This window comes from Cryptomeria japonica, chromosome 9 (assembly GCF_030272615.1).
Source record: "Cryptomeria japonica chromosome 9, Sugi_1.0, whole genome shotgun sequence".
NCBI classification, from domain to species: Eukaryota; Viridiplantae; Streptophyta; class Pinopsida; order Cupressales; family Cupressaceae; genus Cryptomeria; species Cryptomeria japonica.
Genome location: NC_081413.1, coordinates 634,987,828 through 635,014,087, shown reverse-complemented (window position 1 = coordinate 635,014,087; position 26,260 = coordinate 634,987,828). Strand labels below are relative to the sequence as shown.

At 33.5% G+C, this 26,260-nt stretch overlaps 1 protein-coding gene across 2 annotated transcripts; it reads left to right on the top strand.

The window, feature by feature from the left end:
- Positions 1 to 6,561: 6,561 nt before the first annotated feature.
- Positions 6,562 to 24,766, top strand: LOC131078089 (pleiotropic drug resistance protein 1). 2 transcript variants are annotated; one of them, XM_058015734.2, is made up of 22 exons: positions 6,562 to 7,039; positions 7,129 to 7,249; positions 7,555 to 7,643; positions 7,748 to 7,832; positions 9,614 to 9,773; positions 15,504 to 15,580; positions 15,671 to 15,724; positions 15,800 to 16,192; positions 16,460 to 16,741; positions 16,841 to 17,157; positions 17,232 to 17,392; positions 18,479 to 18,582; positions 18,727 to 18,871; positions 18,983 to 19,099; positions 20,489 to 20,622; positions 20,757 to 21,089; positions 21,211 to 21,501; positions 22,688 to 22,905; positions 22,994 to 23,221; positions 23,321 to 23,492; positions 24,023 to 24,277; positions 24,378 to 24,766. In XM_058015734.2, exons 1-22 carry the CDS (start codon positions 6,747 to 6,749, stop codon positions 24,645 to 24,647), a joined length of 4,299 nt encoding a protein of 1,432 aa, XP_057871717.2. In that variant the 5' UTR covers positions 6,562 to 6,746; the 3' UTR covers positions 24,648 to 24,766. The 2 variants fall into 2 exon arrangements, with proteins under 2 accessions (XP_057871717.2, XP_057871716.2); XM_058015733.2 differs by having other exon boundaries at positions 18,694 to 18,871.
- Positions 24,767 to 26,260: the final 1,494 nt, after the last annotated feature.

Sequence of the window (26,260 nt, the reverse complement as noted above, 5' to 3'; positions counted from 1 at the left end):
AAGGTGAAAGATATGATTATAAAATATCATAGCATGTTTCTTACTCCTATGACATGAGACAACTAACACAACAAATATTAAATGACCTAGGACACAATAAACAATGAGATAAGATATTATGAGATCTCACGAACAACTAAGACTTCTAGAAATATTCATAGGTCCTAAGTAAACTTAACATGTGAATGGACCTACTAGTGAACTAGCTAGATAAAAAAAAAAATTCACACCAACACCTCTCTCTTAATTTTAACTTAAGGAGAAGTAAAAAAATATAAATGATGCATTGATGATTGGTCTCAACTACTTGGCTATGTTAGTTACCCATTTGCAAATAATCTCTCACAAACAAAGAAGAAGAAAAACCACATGAAGAAAAGCCTCTCGAAAAGAGATAATGCAAGAAAAAAACCATACAAGTGATATAAGAAGTGATGAATGGAGGACTCATCATTAACCTCCATGAATAAAATTGATCACAAATATACAATCAACAACCCCTTGCCCCCATAAGTGGGAAAGGGAGAAACTATTTAGCCCTTGAACAATATATATTGTCTTGCAAAATCTGTAGATAATCGAAGATAAAACATGATCCATTGCCTACAAATAACATTCCCCCCTTGAGAAGAAACAAAACCAATTATGGATGTAAGAATTCCAATTTCGAATAGGAATTGATAGGAAGAAGCAAGAAAATATGTGGTGTTTGAATTTTTTCATGTGTCACCTTGTCTATGGTAGATGATGATGCCACAATCAGTTCACGCACATTCCTAATCAAAGAAGGTAACAAACTAGGACTATGTAATTTTTTTTTAAAAAGAAGCTCTAAAGATAACAATGATTTGACAATAATAGTGTAATGATTGTCATGAAAGAAAAAAAATAACCTCTTAAATATGTCTTCCAAATTTGCAAGACGAGATTCAAAAAACAATTATATATACATGTCAAATGCTCATCCCAAACATTTGAATCTAAAAGGTAATGTTGATTTTGTTAAGTAGGAATGATGGGAGCATCAACCAATGATTCTACACAAAGACTCCATGAAGGTGAAGAATAAAATAACTATCTCTAAAGGAGAAGAAGGACCATTTGAAGAAACCTCACCATCCTCATCTAAATCTTCAAATTACTCCAAAGAACTATTTTTGAATGTCTTTGTACTAGACAATATAAATCGGATCATTTGAGAATGGCTTTGTATCGTCATGTCCATATATTTCCCAAATCTTAGTCCAAAGAGCATGAGGACACTCAAAATGAACAATATAATTCAAGGTTTGATCATTAAAATGCATATAAATCACTCCAAGGACATGATTGCTTTTATAATTCCAAGAAAATTCAGTACTAGGTGTACCTAAAGGGGGAATAAGATCATGCATAAATGTTACAACAAATGAAGCCAACAAAGATATTTTATGATGTCATCTCTTCATTGTTTATTGCTTTCCCTTTCCAAGATGATTAGACAAGGATGAAATGAAAAAACCATAATCAACTATGAGAGATCCAAATTATAAAGATAGAAACCCTCAACAAAAAGTAGAAACTTAGCATGTGAATACGACCTACTACTAAACTAGTTAGGTAAAACATATAATTCACACAAAGAAAGGCATGTTGGTTATCACTGAGTGAATCTTATATATTTTTACTTATAACTTTTAGGGTAAGTGCACCAAGATGGTGAACAAAAATGGGGGTATAAGTGGCCACTTTTGTTTTTTGAAAACAGGTAAACCTGAACTTCAAAGAGATATTTGAAGGTCATGGACTCAAAACTAGGAGTTGAGAAAACAATAAGAATTTTAGTACTTTGAATCTAGTTTCTAAAATACTATTTTAAAAAAAAATTGGATACAATTAAGAGGGTCAAACCTCTCGCGCACGAAAAACTGTTCCTGATTTTTTCAGAAAAAAACATAACATAGTTGTTTTCGTGCGTTGCATAAAATATATAGTTATATTTAGTATTTTACAAAACCCTTTGGTAGGATGATAGGTAAGAGCGATATCTAAAAGTTGAATATTATTTTATAATTTTCCATTGAGTATTTTTTTTAAATTATTTTTTGAAGCGACTGTATCCTGAAAATTTGGTACCTGTTTGTGCGCTGGGCATAACTTGCATCAAAATAATCGAAAATGCAAACTTATTTTTTAAAAGTGTATAGAATCTAGTGTAGAACAATAATATGTAATTTATTTTGAATTTGGTCAAGTATATCAAAATTTATTTAAAAAATGGTAGACATATGTTTGTGAGGATTGTCAAGGCACTGATAAAGAAAATTAAAGTTTATTATGCTAATGTTGTCCAAAAATAGAAAAAATTATATGGTCAGAAAAATGAGAAGACATGTTAGATTATGGTGGTAATTTTAGAGATACCCACTTGATCATTTGTAAACTTTATGACGACAAAGTCGAGAAATAATGTTAGAAGATGAAAAAACGTGTAAGGGACAAAAATGGGGGGGAAATGGGCTTGCAAGACTTAGGGTCATTTTACAACCCTCTTACCAAGCCAAAACCTGCACGGGTTTTGAAAAACAAATAGTACTATTTACAGTTTTACATAACCCGTATGGTTTATGTAGAACTAAAACCATTATTTTGTGTTTCACAAAACCCGTACGGGTTATGAAGACATAATAATTTATGCTTGTAAACTTAGCATTTACTGCACACACACACACACACACACACACACACACACACACACACACACACACACACACACACACACACACATATATATATATGTTTGTATATATGTTTGTATAAATGCATGTCTCTCTTCTTTTCCTCTCTCTCTCATCTTCCTTCCCCCATCATTGTCTCTGTCTATTCTGAGCCCTAATTATCCTCCTTGAGTTTTATCTCATCTCTCCCCTCCTCACACTTCTCTCTCTATCGAGTCTCTCACCCTTTTCTCCTTCTCATTCTCTCTCTACCTCATGTCTCTCACCCTCTCCTCTCTCTCTCTCTCTCTCTCTCTCTCTCTCTCTCTCTCTCTCCCTTCTCTTTCTTTCCCTATCTCTCTCCCTCTCTTCCTATCCCCTTCTCTCTCTGTCTCTAACTTTCTCTCCCCCCTCTCCTTATCATATTCTATCCCTCTCTTCCTACCCCTTACTCTCTCTCTCTCTCTCTCTCTCTCTCTCTCTCTCTCTCTCTCTCTCTCTCTCTCTCTCCACACTTCCTATTTGGTTTCTAGTTCTACATAACCCGTATGGGTTATTCAAAACTAAGGTCAAAACTTCTAGTTCTGCGTAACCCACTGGTTTCTAAAAAATATACGGTTTTGAGGAACTTTTGATTTTTTATTATAAAATATAATGTTCGGGTTTTGAGGAACTTTTTGGTTTTTAAATTGTTTTTTGCTAGGCTTGGTGTTACCAAGCATGGGACGTTTTTGAATTTCCAAAACATGCACGGGTTATGAAAAATTTCATTTTTTTTTGCATGTGGCCACTTTTCTGTCCACCATCTTGGTGCACTTATAAACCTTTTAACATATTTGTGATGGGTGTAATTTCTTATAGGGTTTCACACATTCTTACGATAGGCAATTATTTATGATTAATCTCATAATATATTATTAACAAATAACACCCATCTAAGGGGAATATTATTGTAATATATTCTATAAAGAGGATCCATTTTTCATTTGTAAAAGGTTGGATTAATGAGGAAAAGAGACATATGTGTTGTATACCCTTTTTATTTACATAAATGCAAAGGATTCAATGTTGTTATCTAATTTATTGTGATACAAACAATTGAGTGATTTATATGAATGAAGGTGTAATTTAAATTGTTGTCACTTTGTTATATTAATTATTCTTGAAGAAAGTAGGAGGGTAGAAAAATTTCACTTATACATTTTCTTTAGGATTTGTTGTTTTGGTTAGTACATCTTCAACAAGGTCCCAACAAATATTTCTAAGAAACAAGTGGGATTTACAGTGTTAGGGAAGTGATAATTAAGTAGAACATTATTATTTCAAATTATGATAGTGAACTCATATTGCTATATGGAAATAGTCTATTTACTATAGGTATATTTTATGAAACACCAAAAGTGTTACTATCAAGTCACATTAGTAGAAATGTCCTATGACTATTTTTTCCCAAAACAAGCACTGACCAATAAAAAAAATTCCCCCCATACCACTAACATGCAAGAAATGATAAATAATGGATATTATTTTTGTAATTTTATCCTATTCTTATCCAGGCATTAAGGGCATTAAACATATTAAAAATACTTACATAATATTGTAAATTTCTATCTAATTGATATTTTGGTGTACACTTTGGTATTTTGTTAATAGGGATAACCCCCTAGGTTTTGCAAAGGCTAAAGTTTATGAGATAATAACTATTTTTTGTTTATTAGCCATCCTCCTAATGACTTTTATCAAATAAAATTTCCAAATTCTTAGGAGTTACTAGATTCAAGTTGAAGAAGAAATAGAATCAATTCCCCTTGTACTAAAATTTGTGTAAAATTTTCTCTTGCTAGTTGGGATTCTTCCTCTTCACATTTATATAATTATGGTTGTAGCCACAACTCCAAACATGAACCTCATAGTTTGTAGGGCTTTCCTTATCATTAACATTATGGTTGGTCTCCTATGTTATGTGGTTAGTCTTATACCTTGTAACATAAATGTAGACATTCTAGTTGGCTTGACAATGAGAAGTTTCACTACTTCAACTTTTATTATCTATCTGATTCATATAAATCTAATTTAGAAAGATGAAAAAAATAATAATATCATCACTAGTTGATAGCTCATTTAGAATTACCAGGACCTTGAATAGTAAGGGTCCACCTCTTAATAATGACCATTTCATCTCCTTCTCATATAATCCTTGACTTATTTGTGTTACAACTTTTCTTATTAGTTAGGATACTTCCCCTCCGCATTTATATCAATGTGGTTGTAGTTCACAAATCACAACATTACTCACATATTTTTTATGGCTCTTCCTATCACCAATGTTGCGGTTGTTCTTCCATGTTATATGGTCAATCTTCTACCTTCAACATAAATGTGGACATTCTAGCTAGCTTGACAATAGGAAGCTCTTGTACTTGAACCTTTATTATCTCTCTTGTTCATATAGATATTTTTTTTAAATGATGACACCATTATGAATCGAGAGATGACTCCCAATGACAAGGACCTTCAAAGATTAAGGCCCACCTATTAATTATTCAATAGCAGTTGGCTTGACAATAGGAAGCTCTCATACTTGATTGATCCTTTATTATCTCTCTTGTTAATATAGATCTTATTAAAATGATGACACCATTATTAATTGAGAGATCATTCCCAACGACTACTAGGACCTTCTGCGATTAAGGCCCACCTATTAATTATTCAATAGCAATTTGCTTGACAATAAGAGCTCTCATACTTGAACCTTTATCATCTCTCATGTGTTCATATAGATCTTATTAAAACGATGACACCATTATTCATTGAGAGATTATTCCCAATGACTAGGGGAGAGGGACCAGTAGTTGTACAGGGTCCAATAGTCGTTATAGCAATTATGTTTATAATATCCAATCTTACCACAAATTTATAATATATATTATAAATAAATATTCTACATGTAAATAAAAAAAAACCAAATGTTGGTCAAAATAGAGTTATACTTGAACACATAAGAACCTATAAATGTTATATAAAAACAACACATATACGTTTATTAACAAGTGAAATAAATAATTTTTTTGTTTGAAATAAAATATCATAACTATCTAGTATAAGTGTGTCATTTATAAAATAAGATGCTCATTTAATAAAATAAGATACTTATTTAAACAAGTACTGTTGTCATAGTGAAAACATAGTATTCCTATGTACAAAACTATTGGGATAGAAATGCATATGCATTGGAGTATTTCATATTAATTTATTGTCCTATCACAAATATAAAAGATGAGCACAAAAAATACCTTGCAATTTTTCATGAAATGTGAAGGATTTTCAAAACGTTTTAGTGTTCAACTATTGGTCCATCTGTGTTGGATATAAGTTGTATTTTATATAATAATGTGTTTTTCTATAACAACAAATAGTTTTTTTTTTGTTCAACTATCGGTCCATTTATGTTGGATATAAAAACTAGAGATAAACAAAAATTTATGGTTACTAATACATATTTGGTCCATTTATGTTGCATGTAAGTTATGTTTCAAATAAAAATATGATATTTTAGTAACAAAAAATAATATTTTCTTGTTCAACTACTAGACATTTTTAGATTAAATTTTGATCGAATATTTAAAAAGTCATTTTTACGACACTTAACCCTAACTACTAATGGCACCTCTCCCCTATCCCCTAGGATATTTAACGATTAAGGCCCATGAATAAGGCCCATCTATTAATTATAACGATCCCGAGAGTCATCCACAATGACTAGGATATTTAACGATTAAGGCCCACCTATTAATTATTCAATAGCTGACAGGCGCCTGTGACGCAGGCTCTTCTTATTTAGTACTCTTCATTATAAGGAAAAATAGAGAGAGGCAAAAGGACCGGGTCATGGTAAGTAGAAACAAAGATTGGATTGACTGTAAACAGCGTTTTGGCAGCTTTGAATTATAGAGTTGACAGATTCGTCCGGTTGTCAGGTCAGGGTGAATAGCAGCTGGTTCCTCGTTAAAGGGAGCTTCCTCTCCTCAGTGTGGTAAAAGAAGAAGAGAGATGTCGAGGAGTTTGAGCTCCAATTCGTTTAGAAGTGCAGTTTCAGTCTCCTCCTCCTTCAGAAGACGCAACGATGAGGAAGAAGACCTCATATGGGCTGCCATAGAGAAGCTCCCCACCTATGACCGCTTGAGAACCTCCATTCTCCAAGATACCTACCACTCCCACTCCCAACAGATAGATGTTACAAATCTCCACCAACATGGTCGACAACAACTGATTGACAGGCTGGTTAAAGTAGCAGATCAGGATAACCAAGTCTTTCTCAGAAAGCTTCGCGAGAGGCTCGATCGGTTAGATGTTTTTATAAGTCACTTTATGCTTATGTTTTTATAAGACACTACAATTTGTTCATTTGCTGAGTTTTATTTCTGGTATTCAGAGTTGGGGTCATCTTACCCGAAATTGAAATCCGTTTTGAGGAGCTCAACGTTTCAGCTAGTGTCTACATGGGCAGTCGCGCATTGCCAACCCTAATTAATTGGAGCTTTAATATGTTAGAGGTAGGATGTGTTTTTCTTCTCCAAATCAGGATTCTTATTTCCCGCTTGCATTTGCTGAAATGGAATGTAATTAAAAAGACCCTTTTACAGTTTCTGATATGAAATTTCTATAGTTCATAATATTGATATGAAACTTCTATAGTTCATAATTTTAGTTTGAAGATTTCAGGATTAAGTTTTTGTGTTAGTTTGCCAGTGGTTTCAAGATTTTAGGGTTAGCTTGCTGTTGCGATTTTCGAGTCATCTCTGTTATTCAATCATCAGTTCTCTTCTCTGTCCGAAATTTTAACAAAGGAATGAAATAGGATGTCTTGGGATCACTTGGGCTCTGTAAAACCAAGAAGAAAACGTTGAGGATTCTAAGGAATGTTAGCGGTATAATAAAACCCGGAAGGTAAAGGAATTATGTAGCAGGTCAGTCGTTCATAATTATTACTCTTATGGTGATTATGGTGATGGTATCTTCTGATTCCTATTTTGGTGTCTGGTCATATTCAGGATGACCCTTCTTCTCGGCCCGCCTTCCTCGGGTAAAACTACTTTATTATTGGGTCTGGCTGGAAAATTGGACACGACTCTCCAGGTAAGTAAAAATCTCAGGTTCCCAAATAGTTGCCAATGTTCATTAACATTGCTTCAAGAGTATCAGTGGAAACACGGAATTAAAATATAAACATTGTGTTTCTATGGTGTTATTTCAAATCTTACTTTATAATAAAACAGTTAAGTGGGGTGGTTGGGAAATCTTTATGGAAGCTTATAGAATGGTTTTGATGTGATTATTTTGTGTTTTTAAAAATAAATTTGAAAATATCTAAATGAAAAAATAATTGTATTGTGTTTTCCAATTTAATTAAGAGTGAATATTAAAAAGGAGTCACATCTTATTGAGTCCTACATAAACACTATGCTTTTATGGTGTTACTTCAAATCTTACTTCAAAATATAAACATTGTGTTTCTATGGTGTTACTTCAAATCTTACTTTATAATAAAAGAGTTAAGTGGGGTGGTTGGGAAATCTTTATGGAAGCTTATAGAATGGTTTTGATGTGATTATTTTGTGTTTTTAAAAATAAATTTGAAAACATCTAAATGAAAAAATAATTGTATTGTGTTTTCCAATTTAATTAAGGGTGAATATTAAAAAGGAGTCACATCTTATTGAGTCCTACATAAACACTATGCTTTTATGGTGTTACTTCAAAGCTTACTTTATAATAAAAGAGTTGGGTGGGGCTGTTGGGAAATCCCTATGGAAGGGTATGAATGGTTTTGATGTGATTATTTGTATTTTAAAAATAAAAATTGAAAACACCTAAATGAAAAAACAATTGTTTTGGGTTTCCCATTTTAATTTTTGAAAACACAAAATGGTCACATCAGGATCATTTTGTCCACTCAATTGGATAGTTGAAATCTGATTGAATTGCATAAGTTCTTTTATAAAAATATCTAGTGGGAGTGAAAGTGATTGTTTTTTGTGTTATGAAATATTTTAAATTCTATTAAAATATATATATGAAGTAGTTTTATATTGTAGTGTAAGATTTTATTTTTTTTATTAAAAATGTAGAATGGAAAATAGAGTCTTGGTAGAAGATTATTATATCATTGTTTTTAAATTTTTAGATGTAAAGATAGATGTTATTTTTATTGGTAACACAAATAGACAATGAAAATCAAATCTTATAAATATATATAAAATTTAATTCATTTAAAAATATACAATAAAAATAATTTTTTATTATACTCTTTTTTTTCATACAAATATAAAAAAAACATAATGTTTTATTTTGATAAAATGAAAAAATTTTACTTTTCATTAAAGAACATACAATAAAAATATTTTTTATTATTCTATTTTTCAATACAAATATTGTATGGTCAAATGAATCTCTGATGCTGATTGAACTTGAAATGTCACATATTAAACATCCTCGTCTTCTAGTCAATCTTTGCAATTTCTTCACCTCATCCATAATGATTTGTTTGATCTTTCTAGTATATCATCCTTCAATATTTAATATTTTTATTAGTTTCATGATTTTCTTCACTTCTTGGAGGAGGTAGGTTTGTGAGAAAACTCCTTGAATGCTTAACCTTTAAATTTTAATGACAAGTATTGTTATTTGAAAATCATTTCATAATTTTTTATCTTTTAATTGATATATTTATATTTTTAATAAAAAAAATAAGAATCTTAACTTTTACAACATTTTGTCTTTTTCTTATAGAAATAAATATTAAAGTCAACTCTTATTAATTACACTTATATATAGGTATAGGTATATAATATTCTATTTTCTTTGGAAATATACAATGTATCTCAAATTTTATTGTTTTGTGTGGGATTCTATTACAGGTTACAGGACAAGTAACCTATAATGGACATTCAATGAAGGAATTTGTGGCACAACGAACTTGTGCTTACATAAGTCAGCAAGATGTGCATATGGGAGAGTTAAGTGTACGCCAAACCTTAGACTTCGCCTCTCGATGCCAAGGCACAGGTTCAAGATACGGTATGTCTTAAGCTTGAAATTGATTTCTGTATATATCATGACACCTTCATAGTCAAGGCAACAATGTAGTATATTATTCCTCAATGAAAACTAGTGTGATTTTAACAACCTAGTACACTACATACAACTTTTGAGAGCTATATCTCTTTAATGATGTTATCGTTGGTGCTGGGATAGAAAAGGCAATTGTTTAATCTTTTTCTATCCTTTGTCACATTATAAGATAGAAGTTAGAGTGTTCCACAATAAGTCCTTCTACACCTAATACATGTATGTTTTTTAATGTTAATATTTTCAAGAACATTACAATCACCTTATTAATTTAATAAGATTTAAATTAATAAGGTATTTTGAACAACATTAAAGAAAAGAGTTATATTATTCTTTATTCATTGTACTTTTATTTATATACATGAATCTAGAACATATATTGTACAATAGCTGGTTGGAAATCTTTAATGGTATGTTCTGACCCATCAATATTAATTTATTCAAACATAGTACTTGACATTAATGTTCATTTAACTGCTCCAGCAACTGTGATGGTTCAATTCCATCTACCCATAATATGAGATCGCTTTATGAATAGAATATTCTAGCTTACATTGTACAATAATTGAAAATATTTGAAGTTCTTGATTACGATGAGCAAGGTGTTGTTCACCAAAAGTGATAACCCAAGTATACCTGCAAATCTATCTATGAGATAGCCAATCTCAATCAATGAAACACCTCAGGGCTTGGACAACATGACAAGGATATGAATCCTTCTACTCTTCAGGCTCTGCAAAACCTAGGTGGGTATACCTTTGATGCATTTAATCAGACCTATTACACACAAGACTGCATCAATCAAAAGCAGATGGATCTCAAAAGGTTCAAAAACTAAGAGATAACGGCAGATGGGCTAGATCGACACTTGCAACTCAACATTTTGAATCATGAGATGGAGGGACACTTCCACATAACATAAAATATAAAAGATATTCTGATTTTGGATTTTTAAATGGTGTTCTGACAACCTTTCAATATTACAAGAGACCAATGCCTTATCCAGGCCACAGAGTCATGCATAAAACTGGATGAGAAATCTCAGATGCAAGTTCTTTTCAACATTAAATTTTCATGTATCAATGCCTTACAATAATACAATCCTCTGCTCTATCACAAAACCATACTTATATGTACATATCCAATATGCATTCAAAATCATTAATGTTGGGTTTTAGGATTTAAATCCTTCCTTGAAGAATACCCAAAAGACAACATTACACTCTTAGAGGAATCTAAAAGAGACAACTCAAATTATCCTTGATAAAATGAAATTATATGAATCTGAGTACATTTTGGAGACAATTTCATGGAAACTCACACATGCCTTGCATATGTGTGAACCTGCAAACTGAAACTAAACCTACAGTAAAGACAACAATGAAAATATAGATGAACACACTGTCATTTGCATTGATAAAAGGATGTCATCACTGGAACCTGCAATTTCGGATTTCTCCCTTGGAGCAAATCTCTCAAAAATTGGAACCCCTACAACTGAGAAGAATGGGGAATAAGAAGGAGAGGGAAGAGAATCAAATCTACAACTAAAAATTGCCAAGTGTCTCCCCTCTAACTGAATTTTGTTCCCGTGGAAACTGCCTCCAAAATATCCCACATTCGTCAAAATTAACCTCATAATCACATTCCTCACTCCAAGAGCTTTCCGGCGATATATAATACTTTATATTTTGGCCAAAATAATTCCCATTTGTGCTCAGTCATTTAAATATTTCGAATTTTAATATAGTCAGAACTATATTATTTATTCATTTTAATTTTGATTTTTGCCTCCATTTGGTCCTGACACTTTTGCCACGTGGCGGCCTCCGATTGGTCGATGGGGTTGACCGGACACCACTGGGATGACACCTCATCATCGCCACGTCATCTGCTTCGTCATTGCCACTTGGCCGCCACGTCATCGCCACTGGACTGCCACCTGTGCACCAACTGTGTGCCACCTCACCGGGACCCGCCTGCTGGACTGCCACCTATCACGACACGTGGACGACTCTCGTTCACTTTCGCTATTTCACTAGTTTAACTCGCGTGCATCTTCCCTTCGCGAAATAGCGCGCACCATCGATCCATCTCGAACTTGCTCACTCGTTAACCGACCTTTCTCTGCAAAATTTTGCCTATCTACCTCGGGAAGCGTGCCTGCATGGGGTCCACCTAGTCACCATCCAGTCAACTCCTCTGTCGCCTTGGGAAGCGTGCTCGCACGTGGGCCCGCCTTGGGTGCCATCAAGCACCATCCGTCAAAAGCCTTTATGGCTTAGACATTATACATGCGTGGAGCTTTGGTTATAAATATTTTAAAATAACACTTCCCAGCCAATGTGGGATTAAAACATTAACCCTGGGACTGTGTATTTTGAAGATTTCTGAGACTTTAATGGTGTTTTTGGACATTTGAATGAGGTTCGATGGTCTTTCCAACCACGCCACGCTGCAAGGGAGGATGCTAGAAGTTTCATTAGCATTTCCATTTGCCAATTCCATGTCAATCTGGAGTTTTGAAAACTTGTTTGCTACACGTTACATTTGAAATAAAAAAAATTGAATGCTGCTCAAAAACCACACAGTAGAGGAGATTGCAAAGCCTTCGATGTCTCTCCTCCCAAACACCACGCAGGGGGCATTTCTCCACTTGTCAAAGCCACGTAGGAGACGGAGGCCTGCTGCCAAAAGCATTTGGTTGAAAACCTTTTGAAATGCCTCTTCCACCATTTCCCATGTCACGCAAAGGGGGGCTGCATTTCAACATGCTGGCAGTCTCAAATGCATTTGTTTGGGTGCTTCTACTGCAACTACAAACTCTAATGGGCCAAGCAACAGCAAAGAGGGAATGGGGAGACCACATACAGCAAGGAGAATGGGGATTTTGTTTGCTGCCCCTTTCTTTAACTTCATGCCCAACACCTTCTGCTGCCCCCTCATTCCACTCCATGTTGGCATTAATTTGTCTCTGTAGCCTCTTTGCATATCATGTAAACTGCTGGGAAGAACGTTGGGGGGCACATGAAGGATATTGGTTTTAATTGGCATTCATTTGCCAAAATGCAATTGCTTAAGAGTTTCTTAATTTGTTGTAGCTTCACATGGGGAGTTTGCCACCAAAATCATTTACCATTAGAGTTTTTCTTGTCTTCAACACCTTCTTCAACCTTCCACGCCCAGCCAATACATTTTAGTGATGGTTCCACGCGAAGAGAGGAAACTGATTTGTAACTGAGAATTGCATTTGGTCTGCTCTTGCCAGTTGCCATTTGCATCTATATTTTTTAATGCTCTTCTTTGTCGCTGAAGGGGGATTTGGCTCCAAACTTGCCAATATTAAATTGCCTGACGTTCATAATAACATCTTGAACTCTTATGACATGCCTTGTGATTATAATCCAAAATTAGATATTCTAAAAATCTCTTATTAAACAAAGTCGCCAATAAAATCAATCCGCGGGCATGAGCCAGGTCGGGCCCCAAAGTGGGTCCGACTAAAAAAAATTTCGTTTTCACGCAACTGACCTCTAAAACACCTCAGGAACCTCAAACACACCTCTGGAAATGATCGGCACCATTTTCGGATCATAAAATTGCATTTTACATCCTTCAGGCAATTACGCCACAATTTTCGCATTTAATCGCGAAGATGTAATTTTCAAACCTGTCAAAACACCTTTCTGGAGCTCGCCATCTGACAGGCATGTACTTTGATATACAAGGATGACATCTACCAAACGGTTTCTCAAGACGAGTCTTGAGCGAAGAGATATTAATTTCTGAAAACGGCCAACTCGCTTTGTCGACACTGCGGACCTGATGAAGTCAATGTTTTGGCAACACATGATGCCTTTCTCAAAAATATCAAACGACCTCCGTAGGCTCTCAAATTCGGAACATAGGTACCTTTAAGTACATATTAAATCTTTGAATTCTCAGTTCGATCACTCGACTGACAGGATGCAAACGACGCGCTCACCAAAATGGCTACATTAACTGATCTAACACTGGAAGTGCGGATAACTGAATTTGATGCCTTTTGAAAACCGATCAAACGGATTGATAAAAGCTTGAAATTTGAAATGTAGCTCACCATTTATACCAACATTAGCCCGGAACAAACATTCTGACATGACGCTCACTGGGACATTTTTACACTTGTGCAAACATCACAAACTACAAACGGATTGAGCTTTGAAAACTGAGCAAACGGATTCATAAGGACTTGAAATTTGAAACGTAGCTCACCATTTATACTGACATCAACCTGGAAGAAACACTTTGGCATGATGCTTACTGAGGCAAGTTTTACAATTGTGCAAAACAGGGCTCCGACTAGCTGTCGAGACAGGGACTTGCCAAAACACACAAACTGCAAACGGATTCGGTTTTGAAAACTGAGCAAATGGACTCGTCAAGACCTGAAATTTTGCAAGGAGACTCACATTAATTCATACAATTGAATCCATTTTGAATTTTTTTATGACGGTCAACAGGGCAAAAGATGTAATCATTCAAAGAAGGCTACTCTATAAAATCTGCATTTGTGCCTAAAATGCACTTCCAGCTCACCCCTCAAAATGGGTACCTCATAAACTTATCCAAAATGAATTCTGAAAGTTGCACATCACTGAATAGGCCAAATGAAAGGTGTGGGACATGAATCCCGAGCCTTACCCTCTGAAATGGGCCTCTAAACTTGATTCAATTTTAATCAGTCCCAACACAAGGGAAGAAGCAACTGAGTGGGCAAATGGTCTGTATTGACAGGTCTAGTACTAATTTATTCTAATAAAGTCCACATAAGGCATTAATGTCGTTTAACAGCTTTTGTCTCAATTCCAGCTACGACAATAGACCTTCACATCTCGTAGAGAAAGAATTTGGTACTAGGTAATCTCATTGGGTGATTTAATATTATTAATAAAAGAAAGGTACTTTGTGAGTAAAAAAGTTTGTTAGGGAGAGGATCTAGTAGTTGTGCATCTTAATTTTGCGTTTCTTAAAATCTTAATTTTTTAACAAAATCTTACTTGGCAAGTCCCCTACTTATAACTAAGGTTTCAGGTCACATCATCAAATATGATGCCACATTAGTATGCTTTTTGCCAAGGTGTCCAAAACAGTCCCAAAAAAAGTGAGACCAATAGATGTGCAAAAGGACTCCAATACTTGTGTAGCTGATGTGGCATCACATGATTGATTACTTTTCACAACAAATGGTATATTTTATTCAATTATTGGTACTTATCATACAACTATTGATGCAATATTATACAAAAATTGGATATTAAATCAGCAAGTATGAGGTATTAAATCAACAACTTCTATCACAAGAATCCAAACGCACTCAACTACTAGAATCCAAACGCACTCAACTACTGAATTCTTTCCTCTAATTAGACACGGAAGTAGAGATTTAATATTAATAATGTAGATTTAATGTTAACAAGGGGGCTGTAGGTCTGTTAAATTGCATATGTACTATAACCGCGACAATGTTGAATGACCGTTTGTAAAAGTTACCATTTCTATCCTAGCCCCAGAACCATTAAGCACCATGGATCTTAAGCTGGGTATCTTTAAACTCCCCTTGTGTAATGTTTATTGTTTGAAGATGTTCATTTTCAGCTTCATGAGCAGATTTAAAATGTATATTACGGCTTTCTTTAGATATTTTAAGCGAGCTCTCGAGACGAGAAAAGGAGCATGGAGTGAAGCCAGATCCTGACATTGATGCATTTATGAAGGTATATCAAATATGTAACTCATCCAACATAACAGTGCATTACATAAAGGTTATTCTTAACTCGAAACTGTGATTTTGATTAAATTTTCAGGCATCAGCAATTACAGGACAGAAATCCAACATAATGACTGACTATGTCTTGAAGGTAACCTGTGTTTCAATTCTGTGTTAGTGAATTTTTTCTTTCAGCATTTTGAAAATAATATTTCTTCTGGAACAGATTTTAGGGTTAGACATATGCGCAGACACAATAGTAGGAGATAAGATGCGCAGAGGCATTTCAGGAGGTCAGAAGAAAAGAGTGACAACAGGGGAGATGATGGTGGGATCTGCCAAAGCTTTTCTAATGGACGAGATATCCAATGGGTTGGACAGCTCCACCACATATCAGATTATTCAATGCTTATGCCACTATGTTCACATTATGAATTCAACAATGGTGATTTCTCTTCTGCAACCAGCCCCGGAAGTGTTCAATCTTTTCGACGACGTGATTCTTCTATCAGAGGGCAATCTGGTTTACCATGGACCTTCACAATCCATTCTTGAATTTTTTCACTCAATGGGTTTTCAATGCCCTGAAAGGAAAGATGTTGCAGGTTTCTTGCAAGAGGTATTATTAGATAATCTGCTTTGTGAGGTAGTCGATGCTTTTTGGGTATGAATTGTTCTGGTTTACAATTGTTTGGGATATTTATTTGAAAGTTTTATTAATTACATTTATTTATGTATTTTAGGTTATCTTTAAATAATATATTTTAAATTTTAATATATTATTTTCAATAAAATTCATTTATTAATGTGATTTCAGATGAGTCAATCAAGTCAAAGCTTAAAATATTCTCTTAAAACTAAACTCCCACTTTCAATTGTCCCTCAGGTAACGTCACCTAAAGACCAACAACAGTACTGGTGGAAGACGACCCAGGAATACAGATATGTGTCAGTTAAGGAGTTTGCGCAAGCATTTAAAAGATTTCATGAAGGAGAGAAACTTTCACAAGAACTGTCAATACCATTTGATAAAAGCCAATGTCATCCCGGAGCTCTCACTAAAGAAAAATATGGTTTAAGCAAAGGAGATCTTTTTAAAGCATGTTTTGATAGACAATTCATACTAATGAAGAAGAATTCCGGTGTGCACATATTCAAGTTATTCCAGGTTAAAATCTTGGCCCTTATTCGCTCATAATTTGTTTTAAGAATACATAGATTATTACAATTGGGTTTATTATTGATAAAAACCAGACTGACATTTCAGATAAGTATGGTGGCATCTCTGTCAACATCAATTTTCTTTCGTACACGTATGCATCATAGAAATGTGGCGGACGGGTCCATGTACATTGGAGCTTTGTTTTTGGCTCTGGTCCTTAATATGTTCAATGGTATTTCAGAATTGGCAATCATACTTGATAAGCTTCCAGTTTTCTACAAGCAGAGAGATTTGATGTTCTACCCTGCCTGGGCCTACTCCATCCCGATTTGGATTACTCAAATTCCTGTTTCCTTGCTAGAGTCCTTTGTATGGGTGGCTCTTACGTACTATGGGATTGGTTATGCTCCCAGTCCCAGCAGGTAACTTCTACATTGGTCAATGTATTTTCATTTCTATTTACGTATGCACTATGCTAACCTATGTTTTTGTGCAGGTTTTTTCGACAGTTTTTACTATTGGCGGTTCTCCATCAGACTGGGCTAGTGCTGTTTCACTTCATAGCTTCAGTTACAAGGACTGTAATAATTGGCAACACTTGCGGTGTGTTTGCACTTTTCATGATCTTCGTCCTAGGTGGTTTCATCGTGTCAAAAGGTGCTTGCAATTATTATTTTTTTCAAAAATTAAACATATCAATTTTATAATCTTAAGAAATTATTTATAGATTTTCAAACAGTAATAGCTGTCAGTAAATGTTATAGAATAAAAATTCAAAGAGGTTTATTTCAAACGTACAAATTTAATTTTGTCATGATTCAGAAGAAATCATAAAATTGATAATTGAGATAACCTTAAAAAACTGTCAATCTAAATCAATTTGTAAAAAACATTAGAAATTGTAAGAAATGGGCTGAAGATAGAGATCCCCAATTCATGCCAGTCTAATGACAGTCAACGTCAGAAGTCCATCTAGCTAAATAGTCAGTAACATCATTCCACTCTCAGGAACATGAATAGAAGAGATGAAATACAAATTTCTTGATAGATAAAGAATTTGTTTCACATACATGACCAATCTAAAGGATTGAAAACAAACAGTTTTGATATCAACTGAAGAAATTTAATTTAACACAAAACTTGTTCAAAAAGCAGATAAAACTTTTCATTCATTCAAATGAGATTACACAACTTCTTGATCATATAATCAAGGATCAGCTGAACAAAATGATCAGAGACAAAGAGAACATTACAATTTTCCCTCAATAGATAGAGGTCTTTGACACATTGAATGCCAGTTAAAAATAGAACAGATTTCATGCATATTCATGCACAATAGTTCTCTTTTTTATCCAAATTATATTTTTTATGCGAAGTTTTTAAAATTACTAATTCCAACACAATCTTAAAGAAGACTAAAATTTTCTCATTATTTAATGTGGAAATCAAAATCATAGAATTCATCTCACTTATAATGTGTTTTTCCAACTGAAATCACAAAATTTTTCTATAGATTACAACTAATTTTATCTCCATAGATTACAACTAAATTTTAATTAAGTGTAAGATTTTCAAATGCTGATGAACATACAGAATTTGTTTTCATAAAATTTGTTACCTTCATTAAAAAAAAGTCTGTTCATTATTAGGCTCTACTTTCACTACATTAAAAGTGCTTGCTTAAGGACTAATGTTAGCAGCTAATGCTTGTGCTAATGTTTCCTAGCTACAATTGATATGCAGAGGATATCAAAGGGTGGTGGATATGGTGTTACTGGTTATCTCCTCTCACTTATGCTCAAAATGCTATTTCAGTAAACGAGTTCTTAGCAACCAGGTGGCAAACGGTTTGTATACATCTAATCCTTTTTACGCATCATTATTATTAAAAAGTAAAAGTTCTTGCTTTGATCATCCATGATCCATGGTTCCAATTACTGTCTACTAACTTCAAACAGAAAACTAGAAAGGCTAACAGAACCAATTTGCAGCCGCATGAGAATATTGGCGTGAGATTTCTAAAATCTCGAGGACTTTTCACGGATAGCAACTGGTACTGGATAGGTGTTGGAGCACTCATTGGTTTCATTGTCGTTCTGAACTTGCTGTTCACTCTAGCTTTGCAGTATCTCAACCGTGAGGACTAACTTTCACCTGGTTGAATATATAGCTCCATACATCATGCAGCATCCCGTCTAAAATTGAATGTGACCAACATAATTTTATTGTTCTGCGTGTGTACATCAGCTGTTGGAAAAACCCAACCATTAGTCGTTGAAAATGAGGAGTTGATAGACGAACAGGGTAAGGAAATGCAAGCCCTTTCGTTAAGTGGATCGAAACAAGCTGAAATCCAAAATACTGGTAGGTTGAAAACTGGTTATCTTTGTTGGAATATTGTTTAGTAACTCCTTTCATTTGCATAGTTTTATGTTTTTAGTTTTTCAATTTTATTTGAGATGATTATGCATAAAAGCTGTTTTAGTTTTTTTGTTTTATTTCTAATAATACAAGGTTATCTTAACACATGAACATAAAAGTAATCAATTAATGATATCAGATTTTTAGTTTATGATTGTTCTTAGATTAAATTATGTGAGAGTTTTTGAAAGAAATATAAAATTGAAATACAAATAAATTATTCTATTGTTTCAAAAGCTTACAAGAACTTCATCATCAAATGATCAAGGATCAGATTAACTAATAATAAATGAATTACAATTGCCTCATTATATGGAAGCCTTAGATACATGCAAAATTTCTAAAAACTTATCATACAAAACTTCATTATTAAAAATAAATAAATAAACTAAAATAAAAATAAAAACATAAAACTATACAAATGAAAGAAATTATTAAATTTTCTAACAATCTCACCTTAGTTTCAATAACTAACACAGACAATGATATCTCATCTTCATATCTTCTTCAATAACATTTGCAACTACTAATTTTGTTTCTTCTTCTGATTTGTGTGGGCTTCTCTCCTACCATGATGTGACGATTTCTTTTTCAACTGTGTTTTACATGTAGCTCACAGGATTAGAGCACGTGGCTATGAACCATGGTGTTGGGGGTTCAACCTACCCTTACGATACATAGGTATAGGAAATTTCATTCTTCGTGGCCCTGTGAAGACCCAAGTTGCAGAATATTTTTTCGATGTTTGTCTTAGTGATGGGCATCAAAGACTATCTTTCACAGCTCTATTTTATTCTTCTTTTTTCATGTTATTTTTTTGGGGTATTACTCCTTCAGATGTCCACACTTTCTCTCCTTATGTATAGTTTTAATTCTTTTGATTCCTCACACAGCTTCATGTTGATGGCTTTGACTAAATTCTATGGTTTTTACAAGATTTGTGATCTCTTTCATACAAATCAATATTTTTTAAATTTTTTTTTCAATCTTCCAACTACTTCAAATTAACTTGCAGCGATAGCTTTGTTTTTTCTCCTTCAACAACCTACCTTACAAACACAGGGTTTGACCTTTTTGGAGGTGGTTTTGAACGTGCCAAATTAGCCAGATCTTCCTCTTTGTTTCTTTTCAAGGACAATTTTACTATACCACCCACACAAAAAATTTCCTATAATCTATTTTAGAAACAACAGCAATCAATTAATATAATGAAAACTCTCACACAATCTAATCTAAAAACAACAACGATCAATTGAACAATCATTTGATCTTAGATTTGGTATTCAACTGCTTTTAATATTGAATTTGATGTAAGGAAAAATGTCTTTTCAGGGAAAATTTCAGGAGGAAGTAGCAACTTGTCAACCTCGAGCAGAAGGGAAGCTGGAAAGAAGGGAATGGTGTTACCTTTCCAACCCTTGTCCTTGACATTTCACAATGTCAACTACCATGTCGATATGCCTGCAGTATGTGCAACTAAGAACCAAAACCCACTTTATATTTGTGCATGGCAAATTACCACTAGCAGCTGTAAGTCTTGGCTTGTCTTTGACCAGTTTCGCGTTGATTAGAAATGATGAAATAATTATGTACAAAGCAGGAGATGAAGAGAGAGGGAGTTGGCGAAGAGAGGCTCCAGTTATTGCGCAGTGTGAGTGGATATTTCAGGCCGGGAGTGCTCACAGCTTTAGTAGGAGTGAGTGGAGCTGGAAAAACCACCTTAATGGATGTTCTTGCGGGCAGAAAAACTACTGGGCATATTGAAGGATCCATCACTATCTCTGGCTTTCCCAAGAAACAGCAAACCTTTGCACGGATTTCTGGTTACTGCGAACAAGCTGATATTCATTCCCCCTGCGTCACAATCTATGAATCTCTCGTTTATTCTGTCTGGCTACGCCTTTCACGAGACGTTGAATCTGAAACAAGAACGGTACAGTAATGATATTGTACTAGACTTCATCTCTAATCTTATTTTCCTTCGTGGGTGTTAATAAAAATTTCAATTTCTTGTAACTCTCCCTAAATTTTTTAATTTATATGAACTGTGGCAGATGTTTGTTGAGGAAGTATTGAAACTCATAGAGCTGGATAACGTAAGGGACGGTCTTGTGGGTCTCCCTGGAGTGAATGGATTGTCTACAGAACAGAGAAAGAGATTGACAATTGGAGTGGAACTTGTAGCGAATCCTTCCATAATTTTTATGGATGAGCCCACTTCGGGTCTGGATGCAAGGGCTGCTGCTGTCGTTATGAGAGCTGTTCGGAACACGGTGGATACAGGCCGAACAGTTGTGTGCACCATTCATCAGCCAAGCATTGAAATATTTGAAGCCTTCGATGAGGTATGGTCAAAGTGCCTAGTGCAGAATTTTTGAAGATTGAAATATTTTATTTATTTATTTATTTTTGGGTATAGGAGTAAAAATTTATTATATATAAAGAGAGTAATACAAAGGGTCATTTCTATCTTCCACAATTAATTGGTCCAACATGTGAGATAAATCTTTAGGCAAATGTCACCTATCCACAATTCTATTCCACTCCCTAGTAATTTGAAAAAAGATAGCATTTCTAAAGATCTGCTCTAATATATCGAATAACCATAGCTAAGCGCCAATTAACATCATCCAAGCTTATGCACTTCTTGTAACTTTGACTAAAGCTTGTGAATTGAGATGGAAAAACATTATTTATAAAATGGATTCTTTGATTTCGGTGGCTCTTTTGAATAAAGGAATGTCTAATACAATTTCCTATCAGTTGGGTTCTCTTGTTAAGAAAATCTTGTGTTTGGTTTCTAAGTTTGATTCTATTTTTTTATTCATATTTTGAGGGAATGGAATAAGGTGGCCCCATTGTTTGGTTAAATGGACTTCTATAAATGTGGGTAATTGGAATATGTCTAATTGGGGTTCGCTACCCTTAGTTAAATCCCAAGATCCTTCTTTAATTGATTTAACATAAACAAGGTTAAATTTTCATTTTCAAAACATGTTACAAGCCCCTTGAGTCCTGCTTGATTTTTTGTGAAACCCCTTGGCTCTTTCTTCTTCATGCTTTATTAATAGCTATGGCAATTTGAAAATCTCTACATTGTATATGGATGTAAATATTTTTTCATATAATTTTATCTTTTTGTCTAAATAAAAAATAATATATAAAATTTATTTATATGATAATAAAAAATTGACGGTGGTGGGCAGCTTCTAAGCATTTCTCAGCTAGAGGTGGCCGGTATGTATCCTGCACTATGGAGTCTTACTCATTGGTTGAACTTAAAGAGAAGTAACAGATTTATAGTGGCTGCTTATCAGAATTAGAAATCTAATAGGTTGTGATGCAATTATGCTACTAAACACCATAGTCAAATTGTTGATCTAAATAAAGAATATTAAATACTTGTAACTGATTTCTATGTGAAACAAATAAACGAAGAAAACATTATCCTCACCTATTAAACTCAATAATTTCAATATTATTTTTTAATATGTCTAAAATATGGAACAAGATTTGCCTTTGTTTATGCAGTTGATATTGATGAAGCGAGGAGGGGAGATAACCTACGCGGGCCCTCTTGGTCGCCACTCGCAAACGCTAATTGATTATCTTGAGATGATTGAGGGAGTTCCCAAAATCACAGAGGGGCTAAACCCTGCAACATGGATGCTCGATGTTACCTCTCACGGAATGGAATCTCGTTTTGGGATTGACTTTGCCGAACTCTATAAGAGATCATCCCTATACAGGTAATCTTGGCAATACTATCAAACTTCATTTCAATTTCTCTCTATACCAATACATTTAACTAATTCAATTATGAGAAGAAATACACAGGCAAAACGAAATCATGATTGAAGAGCTAAGCAAACCTGCTGGAGGATCCAAAGATTTACATTTCAATTCAGAATTCGCACAGCCATTTGTAGTTCAAATGCTGGCCTGTTTGTGGAAGCAACATTGGTCTTACTGGCGAAATCCCCAATACAACGTTGTTAGATTCTTATTCACCTTTACATGTGCTCTACTCTTCGGCACAGTTTTCTGGAGAATGGGAAGCAAGATGTAAGAAAATTAGCAAATGATACAATATAGATTTTAATAATATTCATATTGCAATCAAGTTTAGTCAATCTTATAACAAGTCAAATAAACTAAATGCAGAGAACTGGAGCAAGATATTCTCAATTCGATGGGATCCATGTTTACCGCAGTTCTGTTTCTGGGTTACAGCAATATAATTTCTGTTCTGCCTGTAGTTGACGTGGAAAGAACAGTTTTCTACAGGGAAAAGGCTTCAGGAATGTATCATCCTTTCGCTTATGCGTTGGCTCAAGTAAGTGATATATTAGAGGCTAAAAGTAGATTGCCATTTAAACTTTGAATGCTCCTAATAACAAGCAATTAAGCAACGTTTAAACTCTATAAGTATTATTAAAACAAGTATAAATAACTTGAATATATTAATCTCCAAAAAATTAAGATATCAATTTAGAATTTTTTTTTTAATTTTGTTAGTGGTGTACATATATTTTATTTATTTAAAAATTAATATGAAACCAGTACAAGTTTTTGTGAGGTCAATCATATGTTTGAGCAATCATACTAGAAGTCATCTATAGAAGATCAAAAAAACAATTTAAAATTCACTTTTTAAGAAACCACTTCCCAAGTATGAATCAATTATGAAAGATAAAAAATCAGACTTAAAATTTCACCTTAAATATCTTTTAAAGATTTGAACTTAGATTTCTATAATGAAAACTTATACTTTAATTAGTCAACCCGTTGAACTGTGTGCTATTTATTTTGTAAATATTTTCATCCTTTGTAAGTGTAAATGTTGATGATATTGTATTAGTGCAGGTATTCATTGAAGTGCCATACATATTTGTGCAGACAGTAATGTATGGTTTGATTGTTTATACAATGATGGATTTCATATGGAGTACCACAAAATTCTTCTGGTTTTTCTTTTGCATATTGTTTACGTTCATTTACTATACCTACTATGGAATGACGACAGTGGCCCTCACTTCTAATGCAAGTTTGGCTTCAATCTTCTCAACCGGTTTCCTTGCAATCTGGATGCTTTTTGGTGGCTTCTTAATTCCACGCCCGGTGAGCACTAAAACTAAACGTTAAGATGATATTATTATTAGCATTATCATTTTTAATAATAATAATTGGAGCTTGTAACATAAGAGATGGAATGTTGCAGAGACTTCCAGTGTGGTGGAGATGGTATTATTGGGCATCGCCCTTTGCGTGGACAATGTATGGTTTGGTAGCGTCACAGTTTGGGGATGTTTCAGAGGAACTGGTTTTGGCAGATGGAACGAAACAACAGGTTAAGGAATTCTTGAGAACCCAGTTCGGTTATGAGCATAATTTTTTAGGATATGTTGCTGCCGCTTTAATTGGCTTCGGGCTCTTGTTCGCTTTGACATTTGCCTTTAGCATTAAGACTCTCAATTTCCAAAACAGGTAAAATACATATTTATCAATGAGTGCCTGAATAGAAAAGAACTGTAACTAGTCTCAACAAACGTTATATAAAATAACTGTAATTAACAAATAAATGATCAACTATATTATAGATATTTCATATATTTATATGTTGCTCTAGAATTTATGAATAATTGTTATATAATATAATTATTCTTATATACTTTTCTTTTGATTTGTAATTTTGCTTGCTATTTATATTTCAATGATATTTATTCAAAAGCTATTAAATGTTTTCAATTATCTTTAAGAGTCTAAGAATAGATATTATTAAAAGTTTATTAAGAAGTAATCATAAAATTACTTTGAAAATTTTAGTTTAATTGTACAATGGTGATAAATGTATTTTTGACATATATTTTTAGTTAATGTTATGTTTTGTTTAGTTATTCTTAATGCATTTATATAGATATGTACATATATGTAATCTTTCTTATATCTAGTCTTATATTTATTACTAATCTCTTTGTTTATGTCAACACAATTTCACTTTATACAAATCTTCATAGTTGGATGTTATCTTTATATTTATAAAAGCTATTAGCTTCCATTTCTTTACATAAAGAATCATTAATTATAAAAATAAAAAAAACTTATTACATCTACACTAAATTGAGAAAGGAATTTGGAATATCTAATCACCACTTATTTGAGCACAAGTGAATCACCTAAAAATTATTCTAGAGTTCTTGTGTTGTTTGAAACTAATTGTCTATCAAGGCATTCTTAAGTACACTAGCTTGTCAAAGGGTGATAGAAAATGTCACTTCTTAGATGTAGATGGCTAATAATTCATAGGGCAAAATCCAAAAGTCATGAAAGATCATGTACAATGCTACAAAGTGAGGTTAGAACTACAAAATTGATCCAAAACGGTGTAATGTTCTTACTATAGACAAAATAATAATAATAATAGTTTTGATCCACATACACAAATATTAATGATGTGTTTATATCCCAAAGACACATCAATGTCATAATATTTTCCCATTATTATGCAATCTTCAATCTAGATCTAGCCATTCTCTCTTTGTATTAATTACTACTTATTGCATGACTATGCTCACTACCTAATATTGTCTAATTGATTCATTCTATTCCACTTGATCTAAAATCTATTTTATATACAGGTTATTTTTCTTGATTATGTTTATTGATCAAATTAGCCTAAAGAACATTATTTTTCCTTTTTATTTTTGTGACTTGACAAACTTATGCAACCTTGGAACCCTAATTAGGCTATGTAGATGTACATTTATTTTATATAATTTTATATTTATTGATACATTCATATCCTTAAGTTTAGCATTGCCTTTTCTAGTTATTTTTTATCCAATGTCGTTTCACATTAGTGTTTTTTTCATGCATATTTTAGATTTAATTTTGGGACTAGTATTTTTATGTTTCTTTGATGTCATTTGGTTCTTTCTTATAAGGTTTGTACTCTCTTATTGTAACTTTTGTAAATCCTAGATGCTTGATAGAGACTCCTTGTTTACAACATTGATTCTTATTATTTGCTATCCTTAGATTCTATTAATGTGATATCTTTACACTTTGTGATATGTGATCCTATTTTTCTTGAGTTACTTAGTT

Bases quoted from the DNA above. Each gene is read 5' to 3' on its own strand.
- LOC131078089 (XM_058015733.2), top strand. From the start codon at position 6,747: ATGTCGAGGAGTTTGAGCTCCAATTCGTTTAGAAGTGCAGTTTCAGTC. The intron at 7,644-7,747 runs GTAAAGGAATTA...GGTCATATTCAG, and splicing joins GGTATAATAAAACCCGGAAG to GATGACCCTTCTTCTCGGCC. The intron at 21,090-21,210 runs GTACAGTAATGA...GAACTGTGGCAG, and splicing joins TTGAATCTGAAACAAGAACG to ATGTTTGTTGAGGAAGTATT.